Source organism: Hakea prostrata, chromosome 8, assembly GCF_041222555.1.
Source record: "Hakea prostrata isolate BN-2017 chromosome 8, UWA_Hpros_2, whole genome shotgun sequence".
Lineage (NCBI taxonomy): Eukaryota > Viridiplantae > Streptophyta > Magnoliopsida > Proteales > Proteaceae > Hakea > Hakea prostrata.
The window spans coordinates 3507919-3518936 of NC_142607.1; the positions used below are offsets into that span (position 1 = coordinate 3507919).

At 39.6% G+C, this 11018-nt stretch overlaps 2 protein-coding genes across 2 annotated transcripts; one reads left to right on the plus strand and one right to left on the minus strand.

The window, feature by feature from the left end:
• Positions 1-670: 670 nt before the first annotated feature.
• LOC149006326 (uncharacterized) lies at positions 671-7997 on the plus strand. Its single transcript, XM_089167414.1, has 9 exons — positions 671-940; positions 1280-1355; positions 2396-2435; positions 4016-4074; positions 4198-4235; positions 5136-5199; positions 6690-6743; positions 7415-7516; positions 7722-7997. Exons 1-9 carry the CDS (start codon positions 756-758, stop codon positions 7776-7778), a joined length of 675 nt encoding a protein of 224 aa, XP_089023540.1. The 5' UTR covers positions 671-755; the 3' UTR covers positions 7779-7997.
• A 767-nt stretch (positions 7998-8764) lies between these two features.
• On the minus strand, positions 8765-10378 carry LOC149006327 (chlorophyll a-b binding protein, chloroplastic-like). The gene is made up of 5 exons (XM_089165537.1): positions 10200-10378; positions 9903-10088; positions 9759-9796; positions 9075-9586; positions 8765-8979 (listed from the first exon to the last, which is right to left on the minus strand). The coding sequence occupies exons 1-5, from the start codon at positions 10250-10252 to the stop codon at positions 8962-8964; spliced, it is 807 nt and encodes a 268-aa protein (XP_089021663.1). The 5' UTR covers positions 10253-10378; the 3' UTR covers positions 8765-8961.
• Positions 10379-11018: the final 640 nt, after the last annotated feature.

Here is an 11018-nt window from a genome sequence, read left to right on the forward strand (position 1 = left end):
AAAGGAAATAACCTGGAAGGGAGGTAAGGACGAAGAAGCGGTTGAAGAGGTAAAGCAACTGTTCTCTCGATAGCATTCCCGAAGTCTGAAGCACTTCGACACCCGCAGAAGCGGACATTGTGGATAGAAGCTGGTGATTACTTTCCGGCGACTCCACAATCTAGGCTCGTCACGCGATTCCGTGATCGAAGTTCAATACTGAAACGCTTCCCGATGCGGAATCTCCGGCGGTTACTATAAACCAGTTGCCATTCTTCTCTTTTATTTTATCCAAAAGAAGTCATTTGAGTCTCGACCGATCCCCTCTCGGAAAAGTTTCACTATTACATGATAAAGGTGGGGTCCATTTCTAAACAGTAGCGAAATAAATCATAAATGACATTTAACAGACTCTGGAATTTGCCATATTGGATATTCACCCCTAAATTATTTTATCAGACATGTATTCCTCTGTTTCCTCTGTTGGGATAGTGAACTTCGGGGCATATTTGTTTGTTTTGGCCAAAAAAAGAACTTCGGGGCATAGGAATCGTTTGCTTTTCTCATGACTCACTTGGATTTTAGAATCCGGAATGGACCGGCCGACTTGGCTCGGGCGTCTCAGCCTCAGTGGTTTGTCTACTCTGCGCAGTCTCGAGGAGCCACCTTTACAGACATTAATGCAGAAAGGGGAGTAAAGCTGTAGAGAAGCTTGATTCGAGAAGTCTATACTCTGCAGCGTTTCTTTGTTGATTTCTCTCTGGGAACTGGGAAGTATGAACTCTAAAGAGTTAGCTCTTGTCGCCGCGGGCACCTTTTTCGGCGCTGTAGCCTCTGCAATTGCAATTCGCTTCTTCTTGAATCCTAAAAAGCACCTCTCTCGGATTATATCGGCACCAGACGGTGTCATTACTGATAAACCTCAGTCTCAAAGCCCGTTTGATCCCTCGAAACGCAAAGGGTTAGATGTTGCCAGCTTTTACCATCAACTGAGCTTGCTCTGTTTCAACATTTTCTTTCCAGTAAAGTTTGATTAGTATCTAGTGCTCAGGTTAACTCGTTAAACATTGAACAGCAAGTTCCTTACTGTTGTCGCATCTTTTAGCTTCAACTCGCATCTTTTAGCTTCAACGCCTGCGTATTTCTCCCTTTGATCACCCTCTTCTTCCCTCCCACCCCAAAACAGAAGAGAAACAAACAGCTTTTCTTCTGAGTCTAGTAACAGTTAGTGTTTTTTTCTTTCTTTCTTTCCTGCCCATTTAGTTATTAATTGTTGTGTTTTACTTTGTTGCACTTGCAGATATCTGTCATGGGACGACTATTTCATGGCCATCGCGTTTCTGTCGGCAGAGCGGTCTAAGGATCCAAACAGGCAGGTATTATCCGGAAAATTTTAACACTAATCTGGAGATTGTTGCAATGATGAACTTGGTGTTTCTTCCATCTTCAAGTTCTTGGATATATAGCAGTTGTGATACTAGTACTAATCATTTTCCAGAGTGAAACCTCTCACTTCTTTCTATAAAAAAATTTCGATACAATTTGGGGGGGTGTCCGATGCTAGTTTTTCTGAGTTCAGAACAGAGAAGAGAAGAAGACAGAATAGATTGAGGAGAAAACGAGGAATTTCACTTCATTTATAGCTAAAACCATCTTCCAGAGACTTCCACTTGTTCAGATTAGATCTATAACTGCTTTGTAACTAATCTTCACAATTAAGCATTAAACTGAATGACAGAGCATAAAACTGAATTACAGAGTCTAATCCTTTAGAAAGGATGGTATATCAATCTTGCGATTGGACCTTGGTGGGCCTTTCTTTGAATGGGCAATTGAGGTGTCCTCGTTCTGTAAATGAATTGTATCAGTGTCTGTAGGGCATTCATTGGTGACATCACTCCTTTTCAATGGAAGGAAAGTTTTTGCAACTACTGTAAATATTTTGTATCTCTGTTCAAACCATAATGAGACATCTGAATATGTGTTCAGCCAACCAACTTATCAGATTTGGTGGAATTTCCATCTCCTCTCCCCTCCAAGAATTTCCCCTCCAAGAATTTCCCCTCTTTTCCTTTCTTTTTTCCGTAATGTATTCTTTATTCTGCCCGTGGTCTTTTCTCATAAATCAGTATCTTACTGTATTCCTTGTCATGCTTTGGCTTACCATGTAAACAAATTTTGATGATTGAAAAATTCTGGACAGTGGCATTCTTTTATGCTTCTTTGCAGGCCTGTATAATTTTCATTGTGTGGCTGCCATGAAGGTCCAGTAACTTTATCAGACATACAGCTCAGTTTCTTTGGTGCCCCCCCCCCCTCTTTCTTTTTTTCAAAATGTGCTGTGTTGCTTCTGGTTGATGTTTTTATTGTCTAGTTATGTTATGAAACTGGAATTTATTCTTTAAAACATGTGCAGGTAGGAGCTTGTCTGGTCAGCCAAAATGGAGTAATACTTGGTAAGATCAAGTGATGGATAAGTTACATTGTAATACATAGTATTCATATCTCAAATAGAACTTTCTCAGGAACATTAATCAGGCACAAATACGCAGAAGAGATTTCTACTTATAACCATGAGAGATTTTTGGCTAAAATAGCTCAGAAATTGATGGCTTCAATGTGAACAGTGATGTACTCTGAAAACACAAAAAGTTGATACTTTTCAAATCTGCATAGAGGACCAAGAGTTCAGCATAAGGATCAAGTTTGTGGTCCCATGTGACTTGTTTTAAACTGCAATAACTCCTGAAATTTTGGCCTCTGTTAAGAACTTATGTAGGCCATTTCCAGTCAAGGAACAATGGTTCAAGACCACCTAGATCTCTGAGTGAACACTGATCACCCCCAACAAATTGAAGAGCACTTTAGCTCTTAAAAACTCCACATGTTCATATTCGCTTGGTGCATGGAAAATTTTCTATTTTATGATTGGGAATGAGAGACTTTCTCAGTCTAATAAAAATTGCATTTGTCATAGAGCCTGAGTATCCTCAAATTAGCATATCCAACCTGTGGCTGTGATAGTTAATTTTAGGTTCCAATGAAAACCCATGATGAAGCTGCCATGGGCTATAGAAGAGGCATGATGAAAAATTCTCATCCATCCGCTGTAGTATGCATTGGTGTTACTCCTCTAACTGTGAAAGTTTACTTGGTTGTGTTTCCCTCAAAATTTGTGTCATATTGCCTTGTTCTTTAAATCCTTAAATTCTCCACCTCATCTTGCTTTGTTCTTATATTTAATAGAAGAAATTTTGATGCCTTTTTCGCACTGGAGGGGATGGTAGGCAGACTTCCTCCCAAATACAATTAGTCCAGCTGTTATGGGGCTCTGATGTATGTTTTTCCAAAGGGGAAAGAGGTTTAAGGTTTTAGGTTTAGGTTTTTCTCCCTACACGGATGGACCTTATAAAGGGTTATCCTATGGATACCTTTGTACATTTTTATCTGTCACACGGCATATTGTTGAGAGCCTGAGGCCATCCTTTGTCATTGTAAATTTCAATTTCACATCCTGAGATCTCTTTACATCAATCTATGTCGATTTTAGACAATCTTGGGATGGTTGGAAGAAGACCCAATACATGGTGCCAACTGGGCAATGGTATGTTACCATGCAATTAAGGCAGATTGATCAGTTCGGTTTTCCCAGTTGACAGCTGAAAACGTGACGAATAAATTCTGTACATGTTTGGCCATGCGTTTGAGATGTTCCAAAGAATTCAAAATGTGGGTACACAAAAAGGTGCCATTTTATCTGACTGTGGGATTATCCAAACAGCCTATGTGGTGGAAATTGTGTGGAGACTCCTCTCTATTTTTACCCATTTAGACTTTCTTTTTTAATTCCTTTATTGATATTTGCAGTTATACTTGCAAAAGTATTACAAAAGCTGCTCTTGCACTCCCTTAAGGAATTGTTCTATGATGCCTTGATTATATGTTTCTCATCATGCTTAATCAAAAAATGATTTAAAGTAGTTCTCTCTAATATCATGTTTTAGATGCGCGCTTACACTAAACCTTCCTTAGCCAGGCATTGGCTATAATGGATTCCCAAGAGGTTGTTCCGATGACAAGCTTCCATGGGCAAAGGTTAAATTATGAGTCTATGACAGCCGAATACTTTACTATTTTGAGGGAACTCATTACTTTAAACTTTTTCTTTGGTAAAAAGGGAACTCATTACTGAATCCTTGTCTTTTTGGTTCATTACAGAAATCTATGACTGGCAATCCTTTGGAAACAAAATATCCGTAAGTCACTCATGCTTCATTTGAACTCCACCCATCAGATTTTCTGAATCTTCTTAGATGTACCATACCCAGAGTAATATCTTATAATGCATGAACCAAAGTTGTTTAGCTGTGTGTTTGTAACGCCGCAGGGAATAGGGATGTTATTGTCAGCCCCTGCACCTTTGGTAGTCATTAGTTAGTCTGCTATCATGTTTCACAAAGTTAGGTAGTCTTCTAGTTCTAATAGCTGCTATTGTAATCTTTATTTTAGTTCTGCTCTATCACAATAGTCCTTATGGTACTATAATTGGATTTACTTTTGTCTTAAAAGGCGGCAGTATGGGGAGAATAGTCTATTGTATGGACTCTCTTTCGTTTCTTCTCTCTTCTTGTTGATTGCTACTGCTAGTTCTCTGTTTCTGATATTTGCACAAAATTTATGTTCGAGACATTCATAGAATTCTGTTTTCTGGCTTGAACTTTTGTTGGTTAAGAATATTCAATATTGGGGTTCTGTCCCAAGTATCTTAAAGAAAACATAATAAGTTTCTTGATCTTACTACATTTCTTTTTGGGGGTATTCTCTGTCTTCCTTCATTCTCCCTAAACAATCTTTTTGAAATTAAAACATCAATCTGTATAGTAGTTGGGATGCATTAAAAGGGACAATGACCATGATATCCCATTTGGCAAAACCATGTTAGGTGATGGTAGCACCCTCTGACTGAAAATGCTCTACCCCTTGTAAGAAAAATTAGGACGGAAGTTTGTGAATGAAGCCCCTCTTGGCCGTCCTTCCTCGTTTGAGTGGTTATTAGATGATACTAGGTATGGGTTGAAGTTTCATCTTACATTCAGGTACATATAACTCTGTCAACATGTATAATTCATTTTCTTTAATCTCCATTGTTATTGCAGTTATGTGTGTCATGCTGAAGTTAATGCTATCCTAAATACTAACCATGCATCTGCAGTAGGACAGGTGAACACCTATCCTTCCTCCAGGTTGAATGTTTTAGACTTACCATTGTTTGTTTGATGTTTGCTTCTCTTCTATTTGGGTAAATTTCAGAACACCCCAAGACATAAGGCGAAAAGCATAGACACCCCACAAGTTTGCCAAATTGGCAATCGCCCCTTTTCTTACGGAAACGTTAGCAGGAAAGAAGAAAAGACCTTTCCCCTTAATGGTCGAAATTAACATTCCCCCCATTAAACGAGTTTGTCTTCTCTAAGCTTCTGGTGAGTGACTTCATGTCTCTCCCGCTGCTTCATTGTCTCTCAATAATTCTCTCCGTCGATATAGAAGCTATAAATAACCCCAGGCTCTCTGATGTGGTGTCTCTACCAACCCTATTGCTGGTCTTCACAAACATAAAGGAATAGCCTTTCTTTTAGTCTCAAAAGATAAGAAGAAAATTGACCCTCCCAACCTTGCCAATCAATGGCAACATACTAATAGCGTCGAAGTTCCGACAAAGAAGCCACAAAAACAAAACCCCATGCAGCAATCTCAAAAAGAAGAAACCCAATTGAAGTTCTGACACGATGAAAGAATCTGGGAGTCAGGAACCCTGGTGACCCAACGACCCCAGTTGAGTAGGAATTGGAGAAGAAACAAAATTAGTTCATTAATCGAAGCAGGATGATCAAGTTGGGGAGAGGAAACAAGGAGAAGTGGAGACAAGGAAGAGAAAAAGATGGAAGGTGGGGAAGGAAACAAAAAGGAAGAGAGAAGCTGAGGAATGGTTATTGGCGAAGCTGAAAACCTTACTAAACTCAGGTTTTATTTTTATTTTTATTTTTAGGAGTTCAACTTCTGTTTTTCAATCTAAACAGCATCCACACCCTCTTTCCATAAAGAAACTGAATAATGATTTTCGAAGCTGCGCTAATGATGGTCAAGAATAAGGTACTAGTTTCAGTGGGAGACATTCATGTACCCAACCAGCCATGAGAAGGGGTAAAAGATAACCATGGATACCTTCCAAAGTGACCAACTGGGAAGTCACTGCTGTTTCTAGCTTTGCAGCTAACAAATGTGGGAACGAGTTCACACGAGCTTACGAGAAAGAGTTATGCTAGCCTAAAGTCCTTAACCAGAAGGAGTATGAGGGGGGAAATGTACAGCAACTAGGGTTGCCCAATGGGGGAGGCAAGGAGTTGTCAGACAGGAGAGGATACAGAGAAATATGGGTTATCCTTCTCTTTCTCTCTCTTTTTCTTTAACATTTCTGATTTTTGTTAAGGGTAAAATGGTAAACTCACCAGAATGTAGTGGTAGTTTAGGGGTTACCGAATTATATAACCATGACTTAACGGAAAATACTAACATAGTGCACTCTTGTGTAATATGAAGGGACATTTGGGGTGTCTATGCTTTTTGCCATATCTTGATCGTGAAATTTCCCCTTCTATTTTTGTTTTGAAGAGCTTTAATTCACTCTCTCAAATGCTTTATAAGTTTTGCAGAAGCTCTACGTCACTATGTTCCCCTGCAACGAATGTGCAAAAATAATTATCCAGGTTTGACTGTATTTCCTAAATTGCCTGCTCTTTTCCTTTTAAATCTTTTATATTCCGCTCCAAATTTATTTGAACATCATTTTAATTTTTGACAGTCTTGCATCCTCATTAGTGGCTATTACTGGAAAATTCTGACAATGATATTTTGCCTTTTGAACTAAATATTGTGGTTGTGAGTGTTAAGTCCTGTCCAGAATTGCTCCATGACACGAGTCAAAATGCTAAATGATAATATTTGTTGTGCCAATTGAAATTTATTTATCCATCCGTTTATTAATAAATGAACCATTGCCATGATTTGGCAGTTGAGGAGAGTGATTAATTAAAAATTGTGACACTAAGATCCTTGAAAAAGGGGTTCTTTGGGAGTAGGAAATCACAGCTGGTTTCCATAGCTTTTGCCTTAGTTCATAGATGAAGGAAGGAATTGCAGGGGAAAAGGAACACTCTAAAGTCTGGAAATAAACTTGCACAAATGTATTCACATATACTAAACCCCCCCCCCCCCCCCTTCTTTTTGACTGGAGCATGATGCCTCACAAAATGAGTTGGTTTCTGTCGTGGACTCTCTAGTTTGGATTACTGCCTGAAAACTGACTGGCAATGCAGTTTACAGTATCTCAACACCATATTGGTTTGAAAGACTTGCCATTATATTTTCCTTTTTGCAGTCTGGTGTCTCAGAAGTGATATATTTTGTGGAAAAGAAGTTAAATGGCTCAGATACTGCATATACTGCTTCTCACAGGCTGTTATCCATGACTGGTATCAAAGTAAGCTTTGCTAACTTAGCCTAATTTTCATCAGATTTTTTGCCCCACTTGCGTGTGTCCAGGGTAAATTTGCACAACTCATGACCAAACCATTCCCTCTCTCACTACAAAAAAAACAACAAAAAAAGGGGGTGGGGAGTGTTAACTAACTTGCGTTGGCCATCTAATCTTCAGGCTCAAGATGATTCCTTTATTCTCATTGCAGGTCAGGAAGCATCAGCCTCAGATGACCCAAATTTTACTTAAGTTTGAGGATCCATAGAAGTAATTCTCCTACTTGCTCCCAAAAATATTTTCTTACTAGAGATCAAACTTTGCATTTTCTAGTCTTCTGTGCGACCATAATACTTCCCTCCTGATTTGACCCCTGAAATATTATGTCATTGAGTGTTTCCTGAGTTACAAAAAGTTGCCAGCATTCTTCAAAACTACACTGTACTTAGATTCAACATGAAACACTGGTGTAAATCTTACTGCATGTATGGAGTTAGGGGATCGTTTACCAAAGAAAAAAAGTACGGAGTTAGGGGATCTGGTCTAGCGTAGATCTTACTGCATGTATTCGACATTCCTTTTTTTTTTTTTTTGGGGGGGGGGGGGGGGGGGGGGCGGCTGTACTCTGCTATGGAGCACTTTTTCTGCAACCATACGGGATCCTGGACTCTGTATTTTAGCTACTCAATCAACAGATTATCTTTGTGGATCAGTCAGCCAAATTTTGTTTCTTCTATCTTGATGCATATGTTAAATATAGCTCTATGTACACCACAGCTGGGGCAATAGCATTGCTTCCTCCCCTTCCCCCTACCCCCCCCCCCCTCTCCTCCTCTTCCTCTTACTCTTAAAAAGAAAAAGAAAGTCTCTTCTTCTTCATTGATTGCTGGTTCCATATTCTGATCCTGTGACAAAAAACAAATTCAGATTGTGTTCCCTGATTCCTGGTTCCATAGTCTGTTAAACAATCCTTTTCTCATTTTTGTTATAATCAGTTTGGCTGATGAGGAATTAAAGGAAGGAAAAAAAAAAGCAAAAATTTCATACTTAAAGTTTAACCTTTTAAAAAAAAAATTGAAAATCTCACTTCCTTTCCTTCTAATTTCATTTGCATCCGAATGAAGCCTTGGGAGAAAGAATTTTAGCTGACCATATGTTCCCCCACCTAAGCACAAAGGGCCTGAAACACTAATACCTTTGCATGAAATTGAAGTATTTCTTTTCATTTTTACCTAGTGGTTATTTTGACTACTGAGCCTGTATTTACCTTTCATTGAATTGCATTTACCTTCAAAGGGAATCAAGTTTCTTTGTAAGATATTTGTACATCACATGATCATCCTATCAGAGACATGAACAGATGGTAATCACCATTCCTATTCCCACCAGTGCATAAATTGTACATAGATATTCAATTTCTTCCCTTTAGAATCAGTCTTCCTGTGCTTGCTTCATTTGGGAGTGAAAGCCTGAAAAAAGATTAAAAAAAAAACAGAGTTAATTCAAAGCAATTGACTTGCGTGGATGACAATATAACTTGAGTGGATTTGCTGGATTTACTCACCCCAAAAATGGTGGCATGGCCAGGATCAGCAAGATGGGCAAAGAGGTTGTCAATAGGTCCAGTTCCTGTGTAGATATGTTGGAACCAAGCACCCATGACTGCCAACATGGCTAACCTCCCATTCTTTATCTCCTTCGTCCTCAACTCCTTTATCTTTTCTGGTGAGCCACTTCCCCAACCAAGAGGGTCGAACCAGAGCCCACCTGGATAGCCAACCTCGGTGCCAGTGAGTTTGTATCCAAAGATTGGGTCTGTGTTTACACATCCAGGCTTGATAATGTCTGCCCATCTTCTCTCTTCAGCCCAACCAATGAAGATGAGCTCGATGATGAAGAGGGTAGTAGTATCTGTGAAGTACTGTTGTTCTCCAGCTGTGTACCATGAAGGAGTGTTAAGGATTCCAATCTTTGTTAGGAGTTCGGGAATGAATATGCCTGCAGCACCTAACATTGCCCATCTGCAATGCACTAGCTCGGCTTGCTGATTCCATCTCAGGCTCTCTGGATCAGATCCTGTAAAGACCCACTATTATAATCAGCATTGACATTTTAAAGATCAATTTTCCTGGAGAGTTCTGAATAACCTTCATGAATATTCTTTTGGTGCCATTGAGATTGTGAAATCACAACTTTGGAGCTTCAATTTTCATCCTAATTTTGAGTGATGGGTTCATATTCCACTTACCAAGACCAAGTGGGTCGAAGCCAAAATCTCCTGGAAGGCTGTCAATGAAATTCAAATTGAACCTGTTACTTTCTCTTCAGCTGAATGAAAGGGAAAAGAAGGTTACAAAGAAAGAGGATCTATGACTCCCACTCTGGAGCTGACCTGCCATCAAGCCATGGAGGAGGGGTGCTGCCTGGGAACCAGAGAGGCCGATCAGGGTCGGCAGCTGCGGCAGAGACATATAGCGCTCGTGTTCCTGCTGGTGCCTTCAACTTATTCTGTCTCAGTTTTCTTCCACTAAGGAAAGATGTCCTTGTTGCTCCCACAAGTATTCCACTCCTCTGAGAACTGATCATAAGAAGAGAGAGATTACCAGCAGCACATGAAATTTCGTATTCTCCAGAAAATCTTCCAAATCAACAATGAATTGGTCATTGATTCACAGTATATCAAACTTACCTAGAAGATGAGATTGCCACAGCTGCGATAGCAGGGGAACAAACAGACGCCATTTCAAAGCTGGAAAAGCTGTGTTTGATGTCTATCCTTGAGTAACAATATGGAGGGAGAATAGAGAAAACAATGGACCTATGAGAAAGAAACCTTTCGTATTTCTATCTCCATTTTGTTAAGAAGAGGCTTATCTGGAAGGATTGGAGGATGGGTGTTCTGTGCTTCTATTGGACGATGCCACTCCAAATGGCCTACAGAATCTAAAGAATCAGCTTCTGTGACTCTAGATTTTTGCTGACCTGTGGTTCTGATTTTTTCAATCCTAAGCTAGTGGCTGATAATAAGTGTTGGTGAGTTGTTCGCCAATCATGCCGGCTTACTGAGTTTCTCTCGGTGAATTTATTTTCACTCCGTCTACATGGAGAAGAAATTTTTGGTGATTAATAATGTTAAGTTCTACCATATGGGTTGAAAAATTTCCTCTCTATGACTCGAGGGAAGATATTTTCGAACATGCCAAAGTACAAAACCTGTTGAATCTTCTGCAAATCCCATGAACTTCATCCAGTACATGAGTTAGCACAACTATTGGATCAGCAAGGCCCATGCGGTTTCAAGAAGCTTTGGCCCAGTTAGGATGGGCCCAACAAGTAAGCCCATGATGTTTAATTCTTAAGCGATGCCGACCCAGTAACTATATAAAGTTCAAATGCAAGATGCCAAGTTAGTTATTTCAAGAACAACGAATCTAAATCCTACGGGTAGAGGTCTATGCTCTCCTCACATTTTTTCACCACACATTACGAGGAAGGTCCACCTCTAGGT

Coding starts and splice junctions, on each gene's coding strand:
- LOC149006326 (XM_089167414.1), top strand. CDS start 756: ATGAACTCTAAAGAGTTAGCTCTTGTCGCCGCGGGCACCTTTTTCGGC. Junction 2,436..4,015: donor CCAAAATGGAGTAATACTTG/GTAAGATCAAGT, acceptor TTCCTTAGCCAG/GCATTGGCTATAATGGATTC. Junction 4,236..5,135: donor CCTTTGGAAACAAAATATCC/GTAAGTCACTCA, acceptor TTGTTATTGCAG/TTATGTGTGTCATGCTGAAG.
- LOC149006327 (XM_089165537.1), bottom strand. CDS start 10,252: ATGGCGTCTGTTTGTTCCCCTGCTATCGCAGCTGTGGCAATCTCATCT. Junction 10,089..10,199: donor GTGGCAATCTCATCTTCTAG/GTAAGTTTGATA, acceptor TCTTATGATCAG/TTCTCAGAGGAGTGGAATAC. Junction 9,797..9,902: donor CCTCCATGGCTTGATGGCAG/GTCAGCTCCAGA, acceptor TTTCATTGACAG/CCTTCCAGGAGATTTTGGCT.